This window comes from Mesoplodon mirus (genome assembly GCF_964341445.2).
Source record: "Mesoplodon mirus genome assembly, chromosome: 4".
NCBI lineage: Eukaryota > Metazoa > Chordata > Mammalia > Artiodactyla > Ziphiidae > Mesoplodon > Mesoplodon mirus.
The window spans coordinates 36,669,021-36,694,515 of NC_138979.1; the positions used below are offsets into that span (position 1 = coordinate 36,669,021).

Genomic DNA, 25,495 nt, shown 5'->3' on the forward strand with positions numbered 1-25,495 from the left:
AAGGTAAGCTAGGACGAAGTGAGAGAGTGGCATGGACATATATACCCTACCAAATGTAAAACAGATAGCTAGTGGGAAGCAGCTGCATAGCACAGGGAGATCAGCTTGGTGCTTTGTGACCACCTAGAGGGGTGGGATAGAGAGAGTGGGAGGGAGACACAGAGGTAGGGGATATGGGGATATGTGTATACGTATAGCTGATTTACCTTGTTATACAGCAGCAACTAACACAACAACGTAAAGCAATTATACTCCGATGAAGATGTTAAATAAATAAATAAATAATAAAAAGAATGGACAGCTAAGGGCAAAAGTCTCATTCTTCCTGGGAAAACAATTCTGAGTACATGGTCTACACCCAAAGTGGGTGAAATAACTTTTACAAACAAAGGACAGCGTAACTTTATGATCTCAACTTGTAAAAATAACTCACCACCGCATTAATTCTAAGAAATAAAATAAGTTATAGATTAATTTTTTTTTTTTTTTTTTTTTTTTGTAGTACGCGGGCCTCTCACTGCCGTGGCCTCTCCCGTTGCGGAGCACAGGCTCCGGACGCGCAGGCTCAGCGGCCATGGCTCACGGGCCCAGCCGCTCCGCGCGGCATGTGGGATCCTCCCCAACTGGGGCACGAACCCGTGTCCCCTGCATCGGCAGGCGGACTCTCAACCACTGCGCCACCAGGGAAGCCCTAGATTAATTTTTTAAAGAGCATGGATTCTACCTCAGTATAATTTTAGCAGCATCATTTTAAAACATTAATGTTTCAGCAATTCTATTTTACCATTGAATACTTTCTTTATTTACTTAACTAGATTGCATTTTAACCTTACATCCTGTCTACGGGGTATATCCGGCTCTCAGGACCTCTGTCAAGCAGTGTCCCAGCAGAGCCGGACAACTGCTTACCACTGCCCCCCCACAAAATAACCACCACCAGGAAATCTGATGACATTACTCAGTGAGCAGACGTCAGCAGTGGGCCCTCAAAGAGTAAACAACTTCCCAACTGCTCTGGATAAGGGGATCGGAAGTACTAGAATTCGTGCATTCATCCTTTCTTTGTGTATGAAAATCAGAATCAAACTGACCTAATGCTTCAGGCCATAGCCCTCTTAATAATTATTTATTTTTCACATTAATATTTAGAAGGGAATAGTCATTTTCAAATCAGTTTTAATAATAGCTTTCAGCTTCAAAAGCAACTGATATTTTTAGGTAATACAGGAACAATAATATATTCATGAACTGATATCAGTAATTATACAAGTTGTTGAATTTAGTCTTTTGGGTTTTTAAATATTTATATATTTGTTAAGATTTATTGTTTAAAAAAGACTGTTAAATTGGGATATCAGATAAGGATGATGTCTGTTTGTATTTTATTATTTTAAAGTAATTTTTTGTTAATATAGCTGATGGAAATATGAAATACATTATTATTAGACACCTTGATGAACCACCTATCAGTTTTCTTTTGTTTGCCTAACTGACCTAACTGCAGGGCAAAGTTACTAAGTTACGAATCTTGATCACCAGTGGGGGTAGGAGAGGAAAGAGATATATAATTCCAACCTGTCTAAATATTCTACTCCCCTGACCCTCCCTTATCCCTTGCCTGCTTTTTTTTTTTCCTGCAGCTTTAGTTACCATTTGCCCCACTACATATTTTATTATCTTCTTATTAAAGGAGTGTCTCTCCCATGAGAATTCAAGTTCTACAAAGACAGGGATTATCTGCTTTATTTATTGCTATATTTCCAATACCCAAAACAGTGCCTAGCACATGGCAGACATTCAAAAAATACTTCTGAATGAACGTTTACTCAACAGCTAATCTTTTTGTTATCTCTGTATTAAAATTTTTATTTTATTAAGTCTTTTGAAAATGTAATATATTTATTTTTTAACATCTTTATTGGAGTATAATTGCTTTACAATGAGCTAATCTTTTTGAACCAATCATTTATCTAAAAATCATACTCATACCAGCTTATACATATACACATGTATATAATACAGCATTTCCAGTTTTCAAAGTATTTTCATATATATTTTATATTGTAAAGGAACACAAAGGAAGGAAGCAATCTTAGGAAAAGCCTAAGCACTAGGAACCACAAAAGAATCATGTGATCTATCTTTTTCCTACATCCCTTTATTAGAAACAGAAAGCTATGCTGGGATCGATTTATATTAATTGTTTACAAACCTAGGAACTATAGCAAAGACATAAATCAGATTTTGTCTTGAGCCATACTATCCCTCCAGGCTTTCCCTGTACAGCCAGTGGCCATCTTGTCTCTCTCTGGGCAAAGAGTGGTAAATTGATCAAAGGGGCACAGCCTGGACAAGAGTCAGGAGACACCAGTTCTTAGGTGAGGAGAGTCAAAATTAACCCAGACATTTGTGGACCACTTACTATGTTATAAGCCAAGCACAGAGGTAGGTACTGGGAGTGCAAAGACCAAATGCCTACACTGTCTTGAGTAGAAGGAGGGGAAAACGTAAATTATGACAACATGGTGCAGATTTAATATAGAAAGAAGGTGTCTAGTATGTGCTAAAGACTTTGCTTCCAATCATATTTAAATCCAATTTAGTCCTTACCCTATGAGTAAGGGAAGCTCATTAACTCCATTTTATTGATGACCAAACTGAGCCGTATTATTAAAGCGCTGGTAAGTGGCAATGGTGGGAACTGGGCCCAATTTACAGGAACTTAATTCCTGTGGTCTTTTTTTTTTTTAATAATAAATTTATTTATTTATTTTTGGCTGCGTTGGGTCTTCGTTGCTGTGCGCAGGCTTTCTTTAGTTGCGGCAAGCGGGGGCTACTCTTCGTTGCAGTGCGCGGGCTTCTCATTGCGGTGGCTTCTCTTGTTGTAGAGCACGGGTTCTAGGCGCGTGCGCTTCAGTAGTTGTGGCTCGCGGGCTCCAGAGCGCAGGCTCAGTAGTTGTGGCACACGGACTTAGTTGCTCCGCGGCATGGGGGATCTTCCCGGACCAGGGCGTGAACCTGTGTCCCCTGCATTGGCAGGTGGATTCTTAACCACTGTGCCACCAGGGAAGCCCCCTGTGGTCTTTTCATCCTTCAATGGGAAAGGCCTAAAGTTACCTGACCCTAACCTGCATCTAGCTGAAATAAGACCAAGAACCTGGAAAGCAGCATCCATCCATTTGACAAATCTTTGTTGAACACTCACTGTGTGTCAGATGGTTTCCTAGGCACTAGGCATTCAACAGAGAACAAGACAGATAATACTGCTACACAGCAGGGAGGGGTTTGACAGAGAGTAACTGGGTTGCTGTTTTGAATCAGAGTCAAGGAAGGCCTCTCTGAGGGGGCACTGTGGAAGGCGAGATCTGAATGACGAGGAGTCAGCCACGCCAGGAGTGGAGGAGGGAGCACCAGGCAGAGCACAGGACCTAAGGTGGGAACAGGGTGGACATTTGAGGAAAGGAGGGGGAAGAGTGCCGAGATGAGCTCACGGCTAGGCAGGAGCTGTAAGATGCGGAGCTTTCTAAGCCAGAACGAGGAAACTGGGTTTTATTCTAAATTTCATGAAGAGCCACTAGAAAGTTTTATACAAGGGAATGATATGATCTGATTTTTATTTTTTTAAGATCCCTTTGGGGACTTCCCTGGCAGTGCAGTGGTTAAGACTCCACGCTCCCAATGCAGGGGGCCCGGGTTTGACCCCTGGTCAGGGAACTAAGATCCTGCATACCGTGCAGTGCAGCCAATAATAATAATAATAATAAAATAAATGAATGAATGATCCCTTTGGCTACCTGTGGAGAACAGTCAGTGAGAGAGTGAGAGTAGAGGCAAAGAGGCAGTAAGGAAGCTTCTGTAGTAGTCCAAGTGAGAGAGGATGGTAGCCTGGCCTAGCAGTTGCCATGGAGATGAGTAGATGAATCTGGGGTGTGTTTTGCAGGTGGAGTGATCAGGACTTGCTGATGGACAGAACACAACCAAATCCATCGATTCCCAGACCAGAATTCAGTTTTATGAAGTGTTTTATGTCAGTGTTATGTGGAAATTTGGGGTTCTGCAGGGCATCCTAGTAGAAGCTGGTGTGGATCTGCTTGGTCCTTTCCAGATCCACCCACAAGATGGCACCAAGATCTACCCTGAGGCAAAGCTCCTTCCTAGCCGCTTCCCCTGGTCCTTCTCCCAGAGCAAGCAAAATACTCCATTATCCATCCTCAATGTCCCAGTCTCTTTTTTCTCCCCTTACCTGGTCTTAATATGCCCTTCAGTCAATTTAAACAGCACATATTTACAAGAAGCCTTTTATATGTTACCTCAATTGGATGCCAAAATCAAGTCACATGCTAGGGTGAAACTGTTCAGGTCCTTTTTTCCCAAACCCACAGTGCAGGGCAAAAAATGGTGTCTGGATTAAATGAACTACTTAAAGAGCTTATCACAATTCCTGACAGTGAGCAAATGCCCAATAAATTCTAAATATCTACAGAAAAGGTTTTCCAAGAAGTTTTTGCTATGAAACTATAATTTTACACACAGAGAGGCATTTTTAAAACTATATTTTTCCGGGCTTCCCTGGTGGCGCAGTGGTTGAGAGTCCGCCTGCTAATGCAGGGGACACGGGTTCGTGCCCTGGTCCGGGAAGATCCCATATGCCGTGGAGTGGCTGGGCCTGTGAGCCATGGCCGCTGAGCCTGCGCGTCGGGAGCCTGTGCTCCGCAGTGGGAGAGACCACAACAGTGAGAGGCCCGTGTACCACAAAAAAACAAACAAACAAAAAACAACTGTATTTTTCCAAAGAGCTGTTTCTTTCAGAGCACTTAGGGTAATCTCTAATAAGAACCATTAACATCACAGTACCTTGAAATACTGTACAGAATAGGACCCACTTCTTAAATATTATATTAAATGTAGTTGATACAGGGGACAAATAAAGGTTTTCTAGAAACCCTGCAAGAAGACTGCCTCTGGAGGTGAAAACAGATCAACCCAGAAAAATTGAGGGTAGCCAACTGAAGGATTAACCCAACCCATAAGCCTCTCTTTCACTGTGTCAGTGAAATTTAGGAATCCTCAAATACAACTGCAGAAATCTAGCTATAACATCATGGAGGCAAGACCGAATCTACTTCTTCCCCACCCCCTCCAAAAAGAGAAGACTGACCACTTGGATCTTCCCGTCAGAATGAGGAGGGTAGGGTGTACAGGCAGTCCAGCAGAGGGAAGCCAGAGGTTGGGAACTCAGTGCTATCGTATCGATTCAGCTCCCTCCCAGAGAAAAACTGAATCCAGCAGGCATGGATGATCTAGATATCAAAAGGAATATTCCAACTAATAAATTAGCATCCTGCCTCTCTCTGGGACAAGTCTATTTCAGGCGTATTTACATTTATCAGTCATGTTTATCTCACACCCTGCACACTCAGACAGCAGTGAGCCTTATTCAGAAGGCTCCACAGCTGCTTGCCCGCCTACCTGACCACTCCCACCAACACAACTGCAAGCCCCAGCCTAGATTTTACTGGGTTTGCTTAATGGACCTCAATGCTGTCTGAAGGGGATTACACTGAGAATGACAACCCACGCAACACAGTGAATTATCCAGAATCATCCAAACTTCCCTTCACCAGTATTCCTGAGGTGGGACACACAGTGGTTTGAACTCTGACCCCTCTCCCCTAAAAAACTGTAACTTTAGGCAAGTTTCTTCACTTTGCTAAATCTCACCTGGAAATTAGTGACTGTGAAGATGAAATGAGTAACAGATATGTAGCTCTCTGCATGGTGCCTGGCATACAGTTAAGTGCTCCATAGCTAGTAGCCATTATCACTAGTGAAAGGGGATGCATGAGCATTCACGATGCCCCTGGTTTGGTTCTAGAGCAATGAAGAAATCCTTACTAGGTATGGAAGCTAAAAACGTAGGTTTTGACAGAAAGTGGGTTTCCAAACTGAAAGTTGTGGCACGCAGGCCTCAGAGTGTGCAGACTTCAGTAGTTGCAGCACGTGGGCTCAGCAGTTGTGGCTCGCAGGCTCAGTAGCCGTGGCGCATGGGCTTAGTTGCTCTGCGGCATGTGGGATCTTCCCGGACCAGGGCTCGAACCCGTGTCCCCTGCATTGGCAGGCGGATTCTTAACCACTGCACCACCAAGGAAGTCCTAAGGTAAAATCTTGACCAGAAGTTGTCTGGTATTTATATTTTTAAAATGTATATCTACATCCTCCAAACTAAATATATTTTTAAGACTTTTTTCAGAGTAGTTTTAGGTTTACAACAAAATTAAGAGGGAGGTACAAAGATTTCCATTATACCCCCTGCCCCCACACAGGCACAGCCTCTGCCATCATTAACATCACTCACCAGACAATATATTTTTTAACCAAGGATGAACCTACACTGACACATCATAATCACCCCAAATCCATACTCTACCTTAGGGTTCACTCTTGGTGTTGTACATTCTATGGGTTTGGACAAATATACAGTGATGTGTATCCATTATAATATCCTATAGAGTATTTTCACTGCCCTAAAAATCCTCTGTACTCTACCTGTTCATCTCTCCCCACCCCCTACCACTGGCAACCATTTATCTTCTTATTGTCTCCATAGTTTTTTGCTTTTCTAGACTACCATATAGTTGGAATCATACAAGTATGTAGCCTTTTCATATTGGCTTCTTTCACTTAGTAATACGGATTTAAGGTTCCTCCATGTCTTTTTTGTGGCTTGATAGCTCATTTCCTTTTAGTATTGAATAATATTCCACTGTCTGGATGTACCAAAATTTATCCATTCACCTACTGGAGGACATCTTGGTTGCTTCTAAGTTTTGACACATTAATAAAGCTGCTATAAACATCCTTGTGCAGGTGTTTGTATAGATATGTTTTCAATTCTTTTGGGTAAATACCAAGGAGAGCAATTGCTAGATCGTATGATAAGAGTATGTTTAGTATTCTAAGAAACTGCCTATCTGTCTTCCAAAGTGGCTATGCCATTTTGCATTCCCCCTTGCACTGTCTGCACCCTCCAACCCCGTTGCTCCACATCCTTGTCAGCATTTGGTGTTGTCAGTGTTCCAGATTTTGGCCATTTAAATAGGTGCAGAGTAGTATCTTACTGTTGTTTTAATCTGCACTTCCCTGACGACACACGATGTTGGGCATCTTTTCATATGCTTATTTGCCATCTGTATATCTTCTTCAGAGGTAGCTGTTAAGGTCTTTGGCCCATTTTTTAATCAGATTGTTCATTTTCTAATTGTTGCATTTTTGAGAGTTCTTTATATATTTTGGACACCAGTCCCTTATCAGACACATCTTTTGCAAATATTTTTCCCAGTCTGTGGCTTGTGTTCTAATTCTTCTGATATTGTCTTTCACAGAGCAGAAGTTTTTAATTTTAATGAAGTCCAGCATATCAATTATTTCTTTCATGGATTACATCTTTGGTGTTGTATCTAAAAAAGCATCACTATAACCAAGGTCATCTAGGTCTTCTTCTATGTTATCTTCTAGGAGTTTTATAATTTTACATTTTACTTTTAGGCCTATGATCCACCTTGAGTTAATTTTTGCGAAGGGTGTGACATCTGTATCTAAATTCATTATTTTGGATATGGCTGTCCAGTTGTTCCAGCACCATTTGTTGAAGTGACTATCTTTGTTCCATTGTATTCCCTTTGCTCCTTTGTCAAAGATCAGTTGGCTATATTTATGTGTGTCTATTTCTGGGCTTCCAACTTTGTTCTTTAATATTGTATAGCCATTCTGGGTCTTCTGCCTCTCCATGTAAATGCTTTAATCAGTTTGTCAATATCCATAAAGTAACTTGCTGAGATTTTGACTGGGATTGCATTGAATCTATAGATCAAGTTGGGAAGAACTGACATCTTGGCAGTATTGAGCCTCCCTACCCACAAACATGGAATATCTCTCCATTTACTTGGCTCATCTTTGATTTTGTTCAGAATTTTTTAGTTTTCCTCATATAGATCTTGCACATATTTTGTTAGATTTATACCTAAGTTTTTATTTGTTTTTTGGGTGCTAATGTAAATGGTATTGTGCTTTTATTTTCAAATTCTGCTTGCTCATTGTTAGTATATAGGAAAGCAATTGACTTCTGTATATTAGCTGTGTATCCTGCAACCTTGCTATAATCACTTACTAGTTTCCGGAGTTCTTCTGTCTGTTTTGGATTTTCTATACAGACAATCATGTCATCTGTGAACAATGACAGTTTTATGTCTTCTTTCCCAAGCTGTATACCTTTTATATCCTTTTCTTGACTTTTTGCATTAGCAAGGACTTTCAGTATGATGTTAAAAAGAAGTGGTGAGAGGGGACATCATTACCCTGTACCTGGTCTTAACAGGAAAGCTTCAAGTTTCTCGCCATTTAAGTATGATATGAGCTGTAGGTTTTTTGCAGATATTCTTTATCAAGTTGAGGGAGTTCCCCTCTACTCCTAGTTCGCTGAGCAACTTTTATCATGAATGGGTTTTGGATTCTGTCAAATGCTTTCTCTATCTACTGATATGATCATGTGATTTTTCTTTTTTAGTCAGTTGATGTTGTGGATTAATTTTCTGATGTAGGACCAGTCTTGTTTACCTGGGTCTGTTTATATCTTTTTTATTTGATTTGCTAATATTCTGTTGAAAAATTTTGCATCTATGTTCAGGAGAGATGTTGGTCTACAGTTTTCTTTTCTTGTAATGTCTTTGTCTGGTTTTGGCATGAGGGAAATGCTGACTTCAGAGAATGAGTTAGAAAGTATTCCCTCTCCTTCTATCTTCTGAAAGAGATTGGAGAGAACTGGTATAATTTCTTCCTTAAATGTTTGGTAGAAGTGATCATATGGTTTTTATTCCTCAGTCTGTTGATGTGGTGTATCACACTGATTGATTTGCGAATACTGAAGAATCTTTGCATCCCTGGGATAAATCCCACTTGATCGTGGTGTATGATCCTTTTATAGTATTGTGGGATTCACACTGCTAGTATTTTGTTGAGGATTTCTGCATCTATGTTCATCAGTGATATTGGCCTGTAATTTTCTTTTTTGTGGTATCTTTGTCTGTTTTTGGTATCAGGGTGATGGTGGCCTCACAGATGAGTTTGGGAGTATTCCTTCCTCTGCAATTTTTTGGAATAGTTTCAGAAGGAGAGGTGTTAACTCTTCTCTAAATGTTGATAGAATTCGCCTGTGAAGCCATTTGGTCCTGGACTTTTGTTTGTTTGGAGGTTTAGGTTTTGGTTTTTGTTTTTCTTTGGCTGTGCTGCTGCACAGCTTGCGGGATCTTAGTTCCCCGACCAGGGACTGAATCCGGGCCCTCGGCAGTGAAAGCACAGTCTTAACCACTGGACTGCCAGGAAATTCCCTTGTTGGGAGTTTTTTTTTTTTTTTTGGTTTCGGCGGTATGTGGGCCTCTCACTGTTGTGGCCTCTCCCATTGCGGAGCAGAGGCTCCGGACGCACAGGCTAAGCAGCCATGGCTCACGGGCCCAGCTGCTCCGCGGCATGTGGGATCCTCCCGGACCGGGGCACGAACCCGTGTCCCCTGCATCGGCAGGTGGACTTTCAACCACTGTGCCACCAGGGAAGCCCCCTGTTGGGAGTTTTTAAATCACAGTTTCAATGTCAGTACTTGTGATTGGTCAGTTCATATTTTCTATTTCTTCCTGGTTCAGTCTTGGAAGGTTGTACCTTTCTAAGAATTTGTCCATTTCTTCCAGGTTGCCCATTTTATTGGCATATAGTTGCTTGTAGTAGTCTCTAACGATCCTTTGTATTTCTGTGGTGTCCATTGTAACTTCTCCTTTTTCATTTCTTATTTTATTGCTTTGAGCCCTCTCCCTTTTTTTCTTGATGCGTCTGGCTAAAGGTTTATCAATATTGTTTATCTTTTCAAAGAACCAGCTTTTAGTTTCATTAATCTTTTCTATTGTTTTCTTCGTTTCTATTTCATTTATTTCTGCTCTGATCTTTATGATATCTTTCCTTCTACTAACTTTGGGTTTTGTTTCTTCTTCTCTCTCTAGTTGCTTTAGGTGTAAGGTTAGTTTGTTTATTTGTGATTTTTCTTGTTTCCTGAGATAAGATTGTACAGTATTGCTATAAACTTCCCTGTTAGTACTGCTTTTGCTGCGTCCCATAGGTTTTTGGATCATTGTGCTTATGTTTTCACTTGTCTCTAGGTATTTTTTGATTTCCTCTTTGATTTCTTCAGTGATCCATTGGTTGTTTAGTAGCATACTGCTTAGCCTCCATGAGTTTGTGGTTTTTACAGCCTTTTTCGTGTAGTTGATTTCTAATCTCAAAGTGCTGTGGTCAGAAAAGATGGTTGATATGATTTCAATTTTCTTAAGTTTCCTGAGGCTCGTTTTGTGGCCCAACACACGATCAATCCTGCAGAATGTTCCATGTGCACTGGAGAAAAATGTGCATTCTGCTGTTTTTGGATGCAATGCTCTATAAATATCAATTAAGTCCATCTGGTCTAATGTGTAATTTAAGGCCTGTGTTTACTTATTGATTTTCTGTCTGGATGATCTGTCCATTGATGAAAGTAGGGTGTTAAAGTCCCCCACTATTATTGTGTTACTGTTGATTTCTCCTTTTATGACTGTTAATATTTGCCTTATATAGTGAGGTGCTCCTATATTGGGTGCATATATATTTATAATTGTTGTATCTTCTTCTTGAATTGATCCCTTGATCATTATGTAGTGTCCTTCTTTGGAAGAATCAATATTGTCAAAATGACTAAACCACCCAAGGCAATCTACAGATTCAGTGCAATCACTATCAAATTACCAATGGCATTTTTCATAGAACTAGAACAAAAAAATCTTAAAATTTGTATGGAGACACAAAAGATCCCGAATAGCCAAAGCAATCTTCAGAAAGAAAAACAGAGTTAGAGGAATCAGGTGCCCGGCCTTCAGACTATACTACAAAGCTACAGTCATCAAAACGGTATGGTATTGGAACACAAACAGAAATACAGATCAGCGAAACAGGACAGAAAGCCCAGAAATAAACCCACACACACCTATGGTCAATTAATCTACAACAAAGGAAGCAAGGCTATACAATGGAGAAAAGACAGTCTCTTCAATAAATGGTGCTGGGACAACTGGACAGCTACACTTAAAAATAAATGAAATTAGAACATTCTTTAACACCATACACAAAAGTAAACTCAAAATGGATTAAAGACCTAAATTTAAGACCGGATACTATAAAACCCTTAGAGGAAAACATAGGCAGAACACTCTTTGACAAAAATCGCAGCAATATCTCTTTCAATCCATCTCCTAGAGTAATGGAAATAAAAACAAAATAAACAAATGGGACCTAATTAAACTCAAAGGTTTTTGCACAGCTAAGGAAACCATAAACAAAATGAAAAGACAACCCACAGAATGGGAGAAAATATTTGCAAACGATGTAACCAAGAAGGGATTAGTCTCCAAAATATACAAACAGCTCATGCTGTTTAATATCAAAAAAACAAACAACCCAATCAAAAAATGGGCAGAAGACCTGAATAGACATTTCTCTAAATAAGACATACAGATGGCCAAGAGGCACAAGAAAAGATGCTCAACATTGCTAATTATTAGAGGAATGCAAATCAAAACTACAATGAGAGAGCACCTCACACCAGTCAGAATGGCCATCATCAAAAAATCTACAAACAAGAAATGCTGGCGAGGGTGTGGAGAAAAGGGAACTCTCCTACACTGTTGGTGGGAATGTAAACTGGTATACCCACTATGGAGAACAGTATGGAGGTACCTTAAAAAACTAAAAATAGAGCTACCATGTGATCCCGCAATCCTACTCCTAGGCATATATCTGGAGGAAACCACAGTTTGAAAGGATACATGCACCCCAATGTTCACTGCAGCGCTGTCTACAATAGCCAAAACATGGAAGCAACCTAAATGTCCATTGAGAGATGAATGGATAAGAAGATGTGGTACATGGACTTCCCTGGTGGCGCAGTGGTTAAGAATCTGCCTGCCAATGCAGGGGACACAGGTTTGAGCCCTGGTCCGGGAAGATCGCACATGCCGTGGAGCAACTAAGCCCGTGCACCACAACTACGGAGCCTGTGCTCTAGAGCCCGTGAGCCACAACTACTGAGACCGTGTGCCACAACTACTGAAGCCCGAGCACCTAGAGCCCGTGCTCCAAAACAAGAGAAGCCACTGCAATGAGAAGCCCACACACTACAACGAAGAGTAGCCCCCTCTTGCCGCAACCAGAGAAAGCCCGCACGCAGCAACAAAGACCCAATGCAGCCAAAAATAAATTAATTAATTTTAAAAAAGAAGAAGAAGATGTGGTACATATATACAATGGAATATTACTCGGCCATTGGAAAGAATGAAATAATGGGACTCCCCTGGCGGCGCAGTGTATAAGACTCCATGCTCCCAATGCAGGGGGCCCAGGTTTGATCCTCCCTGGTGAGGGAACTAGATCCCACGTGCATGACACATCTAAGAGTTCGCATGTCACAACTAAGGAGCCCGCGTACTGCAACTAAGGAGGTGGCGAGCTGCAACTAAGGAGCCCACCTGCCACAACTGAGAAGCCCACGTGCTGCAACTAAGTAGCTGGTGAGCTGCGACTAAAGAGCCCACGAGCCGCAACTAAGTAGCCCACCAGCCGCAACTAAGACCCAGTGCAACCAAATAAATAAATAAAAGAATGAAATAATGCCATTTGCAGCAACATGGATGGACCTGGAAATTATCATACTAAGTGAAGTAAGTCAGACAAAGACAAATGTCATATGATATTGCTTATGTGCAGAATCTATTAAAAAAACGATACAAATAAGCTTATTTACAAAACACAGACAGACTCACAGACTTAGAGAACGAACTTATGGTTACCAGGAGGGAAGGGTATAGAGGAGGGATAGACTGGGAGTTTGGGATTGACATGTACACACTGCTATATTTAAAATAGATAACCAACAAGGACCTATGGTATAGCACAGGGAACTGTGCTCAATATACTGTAATAACCTAAATTGGAAAAGAATTTGAAAAAGAATAGATACATGTATATGTATAACTGAATCACTTTGCTGTACACCTGAAAGTAACACAACATTGTTAATCAACTATACTCCAATAGAAAATACAAATTAAAAAAAAAATACTTGGTAGAATTCACCAGTGAAACAATACAGGACTGGTGCTTTCTGCTGTGGAAGGTTATTAACTACTGACTCAACTTCTTCAATAGATATAGGTCTATTCAGATCTATTTCTTCTCACGTGAATTTTGGCAGATAGTGTCTTTGAAGGAATTTGTCCATTTCATCTATGTAATCAAATGTGTGGGCACAGAGCTGGTTCACAGTATTCTTTTACTAACCTTTCAGTTTCCGTGGGCTCTGCAGTCAAGTCTACTCCGTCATTTCTGATATTAGTCATCTGTGTCTTCTCTCTTTTTTAGCCAGCCTTCTATAGAGGCTTATAGATTTTATTGATCTTTTCAAAGAACCAGCTTTTGGTTTCAAGGATTTTCTCTACTGATTTCCCGTTTTCAATTTCATTGATTTCTGCTCTAATTCTTATTATTTATTTTCTTCTGCTTACTTTGGATTTAATTTGCTTTTCCTTTTCCCTAAGTTTTCTAAAGTGAAAGCTTACATTACTGATTTTAGACCTTTCCTCTTTTCCAATATATGTATTCAATGCCACAAATTTTTCTCTAAGCACTGCTTTTGCCGCATTCCACAAATCTTGATAAATTGTGTTATCATTTTCATTTAGTTCAAAATATTTTAAAATTTCTCTTGAGATTTCTTGTTTGACCCATGTGTTATTTAGAAGTGTACGGTTTAATCTCCACATATTTTGGGATTTTCCAGTTACCTTTATATTATTGATTTCTAGTTTAATTCCATTGTGGTCTGAGGACAGGCACTGTATGATTTCTATTCTTTTAAATTTGTTAAGGTGTTGTGGCCCAGAATGTGGTCTATCTTAGTGAGGGTTCCATACGAGCTTAAGAAAAATGTACATTCTGCTGTTGCTGGATAAAGTAGTCAATAGATGTCAATTTTATCCAGTTAACTGATGGTACTGTCGAGTTCAACTATGTCGTTCCATAGTTTTTTGCCTGCTGGATTTGTCCATTTCTGAAAGGGGGTGCTGAAGTTTCCTACTGTGATAGAAGAATCCACTATCTCTCCTTGCAGTTCTATTGGTTTTTGCCTGATGCAGTTTGATGCTCTGTTGTTGGGTGCATATACATCAAGAATCGTTATGTCTTCTTCGAGAGTTGACCTCTTTGTCATATGTAGTACCCTTCTTTATCCCTGATAACTTTCCTTACTTTGATGTCTGCCCTGTCCGAAATTAATGTAGCTAGTCTGCTTGCTTTTGATTAGTGTTAGCATGGTACATCTTTCTCTAACCACTTTACTCTTAATGTATATGCACTTTTATATTTAAAGTGGATTTCTTGCAGCTAACATTTTTTTCTGCTATTTACTGTGGAAATCTGGTCAAGCTCCTGCAGGTAAATCTCACAATGTTGTGGGGGCCGCCATGCCACGGTTCTCCTGGAGATTTTAACTCTGAGTTACCTGCACTGAGCTGCCAGTAATTCACCAGTCACAGTTCAGGTTTTCCTACCTGGCACTGTTTGGTGTGGAGGTTTCTCCGCATGAGTCTCTGGTAAGCAGTGACTCCCTGTATTTGCCTAGTTATCCAATCTCGGGGGCAATAGTTTACTCTGTGTCTTCCCCTCTATTATGGATTTAAGAACAGTTAATTTTTCAGTCTGTTGAACTTTAATTGTTGTTAGGACAGAGTGTTGACTTCCAAGCTCCTTATGTACAGAACTGGAAACCAGACGTCTAATACATTTTGAACAAAATTCTGTGCAGGAAGTCTCAATTTACAATCCGAATATACTTGTTAGATCATAGTCATAAATGCATAAGCGTGCTGGAAAGCAGGGAGTGTCAAAGGGAATGTCATCTCTGAAACTGGTGCAGAGAGGGCATCCCAGCACCATCCTCCCTGAGACCGCTCTCTGCTTCCTTTGACAGGTTATGGGGGAGGGGAGGGAAGGGGGGCAGGCAAATTGACCTTATTAGTGCCTTCAAAGCAACCACTTGTTAATAACTATTGGTGATTAGAAAGTGTTATTTTAAGCATTTTACATTCTAATATGCTAGACTGTTATTCATGTACAGTGGTTTAGTAAGTTACAGTTATGCTTTAGGAAATAAGTTCAGGGTTTTGAGTTGACTTATAATGAACTGTAATTTTTCCCACTCAAAACAGTTAGAAATGACTCCTAGTTGAAATTTTCACTTAGAGTATGTGATGTTCAGGAACCAATTACTAAGGTTAAACCAAAACTGCCTATGCATACTCTATGTCCCAGAAGTGAGAATTTTGGGTCTATTCACATAGATCTTTAAGGGGACATGCGCAAAGATGCCTATCCAGGGTTATGTGTAGTGGCAGGGAATTGCAAGCAATATGGGTATGTCTACCTGGGGGACAGTAATATAGTAGATCCTTTCTTTTCTTTCTTTCTTTTTTTTTTTTTTTTTTGGCCACGCTGTGTGGCATGCAGGATCTTAACTCCCCGGCCAGGGATTGAACCCCTGCCCCCTACAGTGGAAGCTCAGAGTCCTAACCACTGGACCACCAGGGAATTCCAATATGGTAGATCTTAAAAGTATATGTTAAGTGAAAAAAGTAAGAAAACAGAATGGGATCTGTAATACAATACCACTTACATAAATTAAAATACATAAGCACATTAACTGTACATACTTTATAAGAACACATAAAAACAAAATGACATACATTAAATACATGAGAATGGTGGGCACGGAGGGAGTGGAGAACCAGATAGAAATAAACCAAACAACAAAAAAAGAGAGGAACCTTGGGAAGTAGGCAAGGATTTTTAAACACAAAAAGCAATAACCATAAAGGAAAAGATTGATAAACTAGATTTTTAAATTAAGAATTTTGTTCATCAGAAGACCCTAGTCAGGGACTAAAAAGGTAAGTCACAGAATGGGAGAATGTATTTGCAAAACATATAACTGACAGAGGACTCATACCTATAATATATAATGAATGCCTGAAGATCAGTGAGACAAAACTAGACAACCCAACTGGAGAGAGCCTTGCACAGGCAGGTGATGTTAATATGCTAAGGACTAAGAAGGATAATTCAATCCTCTGTGTCAGAATTTCAATCAGGAAAAGAAAGTGAGCTCATCAACAATTTTTAAGTCTTAACAATTTTACAAAAATGCATGTAAGCAGGAAATTTGAACAGTTATTTTAAACTTTATATAAAGTTTAAAGTTATATAAAACATATAAACAAGTGTCATTGGCTAAAGTCTCTTCTATTTTAAGAGAGTTCTTGACAGAATGGAAAAAGCATATGCATCTACAATTTGTGTATCTACCAGGGGAAATGAGTTATTTATGCAATTACTACACAGTAGAAAGCTTTGTTTCCATAGCGATTATGACACAACTGATTTAGGCCTTAAATTAGAATATTCTGATTTGAATTGAGAAATGATCCTTTTGTCTAAATGAATAGTGTATTCAGTGCAAATAAAAGCTCCACACATCTGCTGATATCATTTCCTCTTCACTTCAGTAATAATTAATAATGAGAATACATCCACACAAGTCCTAAAAAGGAATTCATACCCCTAAAGTTTCACAAGTGCCTGAAAACATATAGGGAATGACATATTTTTACAGGATGTACAAAAATACATAAAGAACTAACACAAAACATTTCAAAATATCTTTCTGCTCATTTCACATCTATTACACTTAAACAGTCTCTTGTACTAACGGTGTGAACAGCAAGACAAAAAAGTCAGTTCTATCTTCCTTCTGTCATCACTACCTGAATTTAACAGATAAACTGTATACTGCTGGTGTTGGGAGGGGGTGAGGAATGCATGTTAATCCAAAGCAGAAAAACATCAGAATGCTACGTTTCAAAAGGAGTGAAATATATGACCCATAAATATAGTTACATGTAAAATCCTTCAGGGGCTCCACATTGCCCTACATAAAGCCTGGACTCTGATATGGCATTCAAGGCTCCTGTAGTGCTTGAAGCCTAAGCTTCAGCTGCCCCAACCACTTAGAACTCATTGAAAGCCCATTTCGCTTGCCGTGGCCATGTCACTCATTCAGTGTGGCACACTCCTGCTTTCTTCCTCTTCTCCTCTAATTCCTCCTCATCTTTCTAAACCCAATCACGGAGAAACTCTACCTATGCCTCTGGCCCCAACCCTTATCTGGATGAGCTGCCACACCTATGTGTTTCCAAGGCATCCTGGGTTTATCTTCATCACAGTGGGATCATACGCACTTGTCTCCCCTACCAGACTGGCTTCTGAGTTCTATTCACTTTCATAAAACTGGAACCTAAGAAAGTACAGTGCTCAGTAACTGCTGAATGAATTACTGAATTCTGAATTCAATTACTAAATAACTATAATCCCCAACATTTCCCCATGTTTTCATAATAAATGTTCCTAAAGGAAATACCTAAGGAAAAAAAGAAAAGAATAAATCCCAGTTGTTGGAGTAAAATCAAGATTGACTAGGTTTCCTGATAGGCTTATATTATATCGTTCTGTTCTCTTTCCAAATTCACTGTGAGATCTTTCCTGAAGATAGCTGAATAGCTTTCCTGAAGACAGCTGAATAGCTGAATGGCTATTCTACCTCTCTCTCAAAGGTCTCCAAAGAAATGATCCAGTCTTTAATTTTGTTACAGTTGAGTGTCTTCTCAATTAGCCAAATACTCAAGAGAAGTTCTGCTTGATTAGATTCTTGTCTTGTTGCTACTCTGGGTATTTTGGCTCCCCAGGTCAACTGCTACTGTCAACATTTTGTTTAGATATCATAGAAAGTGCCTGACCTCCTTTTGAAAAATTGTTTGCCATTAAATTATAACATATAATAAGTGAAAAATAGCACTGGTTTTGAGCACACGTAATTGAATCTCAAAAGAAAGCATGATATACAAAAAACTGGAAGTAAGCCTTCTCTAGTTCATTCAAAGGCACAATTCTCATATAAAAATGTTAGGATGTGGGCTTCCCTGGTGGTGCAGTGGTTGAGAGTCCGCCTGCCGATGCAGGGGACATGGGTTCGTGCCCCAGTCCGGAAGGATACCACATGCTGCGGAGCGGCTAGGCCCGTGAGCCATGGCCGCTGAGCCTGCGCATCCGGAGCCTGTGCTCCGCAACAGAAGAGGCCACAACAGTGAGAGGCCCGTGTACCGCAAAAAAAAAAAAAAAAAAGGTTAGGATGTGACGTGATTTTGTAGAAAAATTTGTAAGACCAATAACAAATAACAGCAAAACTATTTTGGAGATTAATAATAAATTTTGAATGTATATCTATATATACTCAAAATATCTTTATGTAGCAAGCTAAACGAAACTTGAATTTTACCATGCTGATTTAAAATTTTCCCAGTAAAAAGAGTTATTAGAGGGCTTCCTTGGTGGCACAGTGGTTAAGAATCTGCCTGACAATGCAGGGGTCACGAGTTCGAGCCCTGGTCCGGGAAGAACCCACATGCTGCGGAGGAACTAAGCCCATGCGCCACAACTACTGAGCCTGCGTTCTAGAGCCCGTGAACCACAACTACTGAGCCCACATGCCACAACTACTGAAGCCCACACACCTAGTCTATGCTCTGCAACGAGAGGCCACCGCAATGAGAAGCCTGCGCACCACAAAGGAAGAGGAGCCCCCGCTCGCTGCAACTAGAGAAAGCCCGTGTGCAGCAACGAAGACCCAAAGCAGCCAAAAAATTAATTAATTAATTTTAAAAGAGTTATTAGAAAAAGTATTAGATAAGGTATCAAACATACATGGCAGTGATAAGGAATAAATCTAAAACATGAAGCTATATTCATGAATTACCCTCAGAAATGAAATTAGGGCAGACGACTTCTATAAGTAGCTAGTTTCACCAATTATATGTTAATTTTTCCTAAATAGTTTTCAGTAAACAGGTAGCTGAGGACTTGAGGAAACATACAGATTCCTAGCACACTGAATACTTTTCAAGAGAAAGACACTGTGGGGCAGATCCATGGATAGAGCTGGCTTAACCCACCATACCATAGGTGGTCTGAAGGAAGACTTTTAACAGGAGAGAACGAAAAGTTTGAATACGTGGTTTTGTTTTTACGGCCTTTTTTTAACTTGGATTAGCTTTATGTACTGCATGGCAGAGAGGGCATGTGAACTTGGGGGCTTGTGACCTGTGGTGGGTCTGAGGACAGGGCCCCATCAGGAATCCCTGAAGAACTTCTCACAGAACCCACTTGCAGAGGTGAATGTGCTTGGGAACATGGGACTCAGAATAAAGAGCTTGGTAGTGAATGCAATGCATGAAATAAATCTGGGGGCAGTCTTATCTCCACTGCCCTTCTGGAAGGTGACATTTGAGAGTCTGATATTCCAGTGAGCCGACAGTTTGCTTCTATAATTGGTACGTTGAACATGCAAGGCTCTTGCAGGGTAAACAAAAGTGTCTTTAAGTCATTTTCCGGCTTTAAACCTGTTTAATGGAAGTAGTGCTTCCTCCACTCCTAAAATGAGGACAAGTCTCATACATTTTCTGCCCTCTCTTTCTTAATACTAAGTCCTAGAGTTGCATTTTATGAGTTTCCTAAGGCTGCTGCAACAAATGACCACAAACTAGGTAGTTTAAAACAATAGAAAGTTATTCTCTCACAGTTCAGGAGGCCAGAAGTCCAAAATCAAGGTGTAGGCAGGGTTGCTTCCTTCTGTAGGATCTGAGGGAGAAGCTATTTCACGCCTGTCTCCCAGCTTCTGGTGGTTGCCAGGAATGCTTGGCTTTCCTTGGCTTGTAGCTGCATCACTCCCATCTCTGCCTCTGCCATGGCATGAACTTCTTATAAGGACAACAGTCACTGGACTTAGGGCCCAGCCTAATCCAGTATGACCTTGTCTTAACTAATTACATCTGCAAAGACTATTTCCAAATAAGTCACATTCTGAGGTTCCAGTGGACATTAATTTTGAGGGGACACTATTCGACCCAGTACACTCATTAAGTCACAAATACAGCCTCAATTTAGTAATTAAAAGTGATCAGTCTACTTCATTTACATAAAGTTCAAATCAGGCAAAACTATCTACAATATATTTTGGCGGGGGTGGGGGTAGCCTAGTAGGTGACTGAAAGAGAATATCAGGAAGCCTTATAGGTTCCTGGAATATTCTACTTCTTGATCTGGATGCTGGTTACATGTACAAGAATTCATTGAGGGGGCTTCCCTGGTGGCGCAGTGGTTGAGAGTCCGCCTGCCGATGCAGGGGACACAGGTTCGTGCCCTGGTCCAGGAAGATTCTACATGCCGCGGAGCGGCTGGGCCCGTGAGCCATGGCCGCTGACCCTGCATGTCCAGAGACTGTGCTCCGCAATGGGAGAGGCCACAACAGTGAGAGGCCCGCGTACCGCAAAAAAAAAAAAAAAGAATTCATCGAGTTGTACACTGATGAGTTATGCATTAACTGCATTAACTTTCAAAAAGAGTTTAGGTACTTTAAAAAGAAAATGATCAGTCCAGTAGCTTAACAGCACTTCAATTTTCATCTGAAGAAGATTCTCTCTCCACCAGCAGGGCCAGTTGCGGGGCAGCACGCGTTTGGGGAAGCAGGTGCTGCTTCTCTCCCCCTCACTTCCTCCCCTACCTGCCAGCTGCTGTTTCTGAGGCAGGGAGCATAAGAAAGGACCAGAGAGAAGGTCTCATGTGACTGGTTCTATTAGATGATTTCTCACTCTAGGAGCCTGATGGATTTTTAAAGCTTTTTCTCTTATGGAGGGAGCATTTTTGTGGTTCCTCTGGAGTATCCTGCTGTGTCCCTCCCACTGCAGTGCCTCTTCTGTTAGGGAACCATATTAGTAGAGTATGTGATTCGACTTCCTGATGACCAAGCTGATGACCTCCAATTTCCATTTATATTTACTGATATGACAGATAGTGGCCTTAGTTCTATCAATTATTTTTGTTATCCTTTGTAGAGACTGTTCATTTTCCTTTGTGTGTATATTTTGATATTTAAGATGGTTTATTTTTTAATCTATTGGTTACTTTTATTAATATCTGAAAGCCTTTATTTCTTTAGACAGTATCTATTTAATCCCCCATGAGAAAAGATAAAATTAAGATATTTTCTTCTCTTGCACCATCCCTCCACTGTCCTATTTTAGTCCATCATACTACATCCTGTTTAACTTTGTACTCTTAAATATACCTAAACCTCCAGTAGTTTATCTGCTAGCTTTAAATGATACCCTTTGAACCCTACTTATTAAAGATGAGGAAAGAATATTCTAAATTTACCACCATTTTCTTTCCTCTTCTCCTCTCAAATTCGGTTAGATAATTTCATATTGTCAGGTCATATAACCGTCACATTCTGTTCTATTGCACTAATCTCCAAATTTGTTTTAACCTACAGGTAAACAGACTTGATCAATGCTTGTAACAGTTCTTTTGCTGGAGTTTTTCCAGTTACCGCTTGGTGGACTAAAGTTTGTCTTTCACTAGATTCCTCAAGAAGAGTTCATGGAGATATTCTTTCTCAAGTTCTTATATTTAAAAACTAGTTTTTTAAAAAAATACAATTTCAATTAATATAAAATCCTTGGGTCAATCTTACTCTTCTTAAGGATTTTGTCAGTCTTCTCCCATGTTGATTGATGATAAGGAACAGCCAAATTTTCCCCTTTTATAAGTTAGTTGAACTTTTGGTCTGGCCATCCAAATAATTCTTTACATTTTAAGTCCAATAACTTTACTGGGATACACTGCAATGCTGACGGTTCTATGTTAATTTTTCCTGGGTATACAGTGCGTCCTTTCAAACTGTAGATTCAAATTCTCCTTTCTGGAAACCTTTAAATTTTTATTTTGTCTATTATTTGTTTCCTTCTTCAGGGAATTTTTGTACTTTTCATTCATATGTCTAAACTATTTCTGTTTTCACTTCGCTCACTCCTTTTCTGTTTTCTATACACTGTCTTGGTTAACTTTTAACTTGCCTTCATTTCTTTGATGGGTTTTATTTTTCCCTTCACTTTCTTTCTTGAACTTAGTTTTTTTTGCCTACTGACTTGCCATTTCTTCCCTGAGCTCCTGTATTTCTGATTTGTGCTCCAGCTCTTTGCAGCAGTAAATTGACTTTTTTCTTTAATTTGTGAAATATTTTGTCATAATTTTCACTTGTTCTGTGCCAGTGTTTTTCTAGTGAGGGCTGGTCATCATCATCTTTCTGTCTTTTTCATGTTTCTTCATCCTCTTTTAAGTAATTATGTTTGACTAGATCCTGAACTGGTCCATTTTTGATTACTCATTTTTGAAGGCGGTTTATTCTAGACCAGTTATTTGAAGAAGACTCACTTGGGAGAAGAGCCAGAGCCATGTTCCGGGGAACGGGAGTGTTCTTTCCTTTTCTGGCAGGATGGTATACGTGGACACACAGAGTGGGGGAAGGTATTCCTGAGCTTCTCTCTCTCTCCAGCCAAAGAGACAGGCAGCTGTGAGGGCTGTTCACAGCGCAGAGTCCTCTCCTTCCTGTCACCACAGCTCAGCCTGCTCCCCACAAATGTTACTTGCGATAAGTCCTCCTTCAGTCCATGCTCCTCTGCATCTTGGTATCAAACTGGATCCGGTGAAGCATCTGCCACCAGCCTGTGCACTCATTTCCACCATTTCAAACCAAACATTTTGGTTTTGAACCCCAGGGTGCATCCCTCACCTTGGAAAGTACTATTTGCAACTTGAGTTTTCTTTTCCTAAGGTCTGCAGCTGCAAGTGTCTTCTGTCTACTTCCTCTCATACTCCTGGTCCAATCTTTCAAAAACCCTTTCCACTTATTTTCTGGTTTGGGGTTTCAGACATCTCCTAATTTCTTCAAAGACAGAGTTTTCATTTCTGTGTTTTTCTTCCCCCTCCTAGTTGCTTGGGGTAATTTTCCAGGGGAGGATGGAGAAAGGCTTACTTCACAAACTGTAACAGTAAGAATGCTTAATAAAAAATTAACTTTGTTCTGCTGAATGCTTCAAAAATCGCGTTTCTGATACTATTTTCTAATTACATATGCTTCAAGTACAACATGCATGCTAATAAACGTGGACCTCAAATACATGTGCAATGAAGCAAAGCTGATGTTCCAGATTACATTTTAATAGTCCCAAACAAAATGGAAAACTGCAACTGCATGCCTGTGCAAAGCTGACAAAGGGAAAACGCCACACGGTGGTAGGGTCCAGTACCCCGGCTTCACAGTGCAAGCCGACCTTCCCTTTCCACCACGAGAACCAAGAGAACAAAGTTCACACTGATTTAACGTTCAGGGTCGCGCCAGAATATCCTGGGGGGGGGGTGTTCCTCTGTACCCGCTGTTTGGGAGGTAATGGATTCAAGCGCCTGGGTCAAGTTCACAGCGGTCCCTCCTGCTCGACACGTCGGGTCGGATGTGCCCCATGAACCGACGTCGCGGCTCTGAAAGCGTCCTAAGCACAACTCTACTAAGCACGGTCCCCAGGACCAGGGTTGGTACGCCTCCGGTCGCTGCCCTGGCAAGACGGTCCGCTGGCATCCGACAAAGTCATCCAAAGCCGGGCGACAGGGCACCGCGGCCGGGAGGGAGCCCCACCCGTCACTGCGGGAAAGCTGCCGCAACGCAGGGCCCGAGTTTCACCGCGGACCGCAGCCTCGGAGCCCCCACCCGCCGGCACCCTTTACCGTGTTGCCGTTGCCGCCGCTTGGCTCGGACTCCACGAGGCTGGAGCCGCAGGACCGGGCGGAGGCGGCCGTCGTCTGACCGGGTGGGAGGCGCGGACCGCCGGGCTGCAACAGCGGTGGCGCGGGGCCCGGCGCGTCCTCGGCCTCGTTGCCGCTGTGGTACACCGCCCGGCTCTCGGAAGCGTGGATGCTCTGGGCACAGCCCATGCTGGCGGCGGCGCCGACGACACGCTGGCGGGTAGCCACGAAACAATCAGTAAAGGGCCAGCCCGGCGCCTCGCGGCTGCCGCGAGCGCCGTATCATCGCCGCGCGGGCAGGCAGCGGCGAGCACGGGTCTCGCGCCAGGAAGTGCGGCCGCCCCTTTTATCGCGGTGCGGGCGCAGCAGCTGCGGCGGTGGGGAGGGGGCGGTAGGGCGGGCACCGCACCGCGGCCGCCCCTCCGAACATGCCCTTCCTGAAGTGGGAGCCGCTGGCCGCCTCCCTCACATCGCCGCGCTCGCCTCGGCCGCGCCGCGCTTCCGGGGAATTTCGGGGGAGGAGATTTGAGCTCTCCCGACCCGAGAGCAGGCGAGTCCCCCGAGGGAGGTGAGCTCCCTGCTGCGCCCGCGCACGGTCCCGTTCCCGCTCCGCGGCGCTGCAGCCGCCGACTCTCGAGGCTCGGGCACCCACGCCGCTCCGCCTGCCGCCACGCGAATAAATGCTCCTGGTCCGAGGGCTGGTGGCGGAGAAAGCTAGCCTAGATCTCTCGCCGTTGAGGGGTAGGGGCCGGAGGAAGCCGGTCGGGGCGGCGAGACCAGGTCCGCCCAGGTAGGGAAGGAGAGACCTCCTCGGCTCCAGTCGGATCTGAAGCCGTGCCGTCGAGAAGCGCTGAAGCAGCGGCGCTCACCGGGGAGCTGCGGGCGGAGCGGCTCCGGCTCCGTCTCCCGGGCCGGGTCTACCAGGCAGCTCGCCGCGCCCAGCCCCCAGCTGTGACCTCCAGCAGGTGCTGGCGTCAATGCAAAGCAGCTGGGGCGCCCGCCGCCTCCTCCCCGCCCCTCCCGCCACTGAGCATGCGCGGCCACGACGGGAGGGGCGCACTGCCCGGCTGCGGGGAGAAACACTTGCCCAAGGCCACACACTGCCACCCCGGGCCAGCGGGCTCTGACCTCCGGCCTGCGGCCACCAAAGCCCAGACCAATGGGTTCGAATGCCGGCTCCGTAACTTAGAAGCTGCATGACTAATAGATAATTAGAGATAACGGTCACTATCTCTGAGCCATTAATGAGGCCGGTGGAAGGACCTATGGTTCGGGTGGTCGCAGGCAGGTGGGGTCCGGGCGTCATTGTCGGGGGCCGCAGTCCTTGTGCGTTCCCTCTCGCGCCAAGACCTGGAGCACCATGCCCGCCTACACAGGCGACTGAGAGGCTGTGATGCTGGGATGCTAAGAAGCTACATTTAGGGGCAAGCTGGGGACGCCGTCCTACTCTCCTCTTAACCAAAGGATGGGGCGCCCAAGGCCCCAAAGCCTCCTTGCTTGCGGGAGCAGAACCAGGCGTCCGCCGTGCCGGGCGAGGCCTGTGATGACGCGAGACGCGTTGGCAGAACTACACCCCACACATATCGTCAGCGGCTCGCTGTGTGACCTTGAGCGAATCACTTAGCCTCTC

General features: G+C 42.5%; 1 protein-coding gene across 4 annotated transcripts in view; it reads right to left on the reverse strand.

Annotated features, from left to right (window-relative positions):
• The window catches only part of PDE8A (phosphodiesterase 8A), a 145,862-nt gene that overhangs the window by 77,896 nt on the left and 42,471 nt on the right, over positions 1–25,495 (reverse strand). For 2 of the 4 annotated variants that reach the window (XM_082618485.1, XM_082618483.1), the window contains exon 1: positions 23,848–24,146. The exons of the other annotated variants lie outside the window; for them this stretch is intronic. In XM_082618485.1, the coding sequence (XP_082474611.1) occupies positions 23,848–24,054 (207 nt within the window). In that variant the 5' untranslated portion in view covers positions 24,055–24,146. Of the gene's footprint in view, positions 1–23,847; positions 24,147–25,495 lie in introns of those variants that run through there. 4 annotated transcript variants of the gene reach the window in all.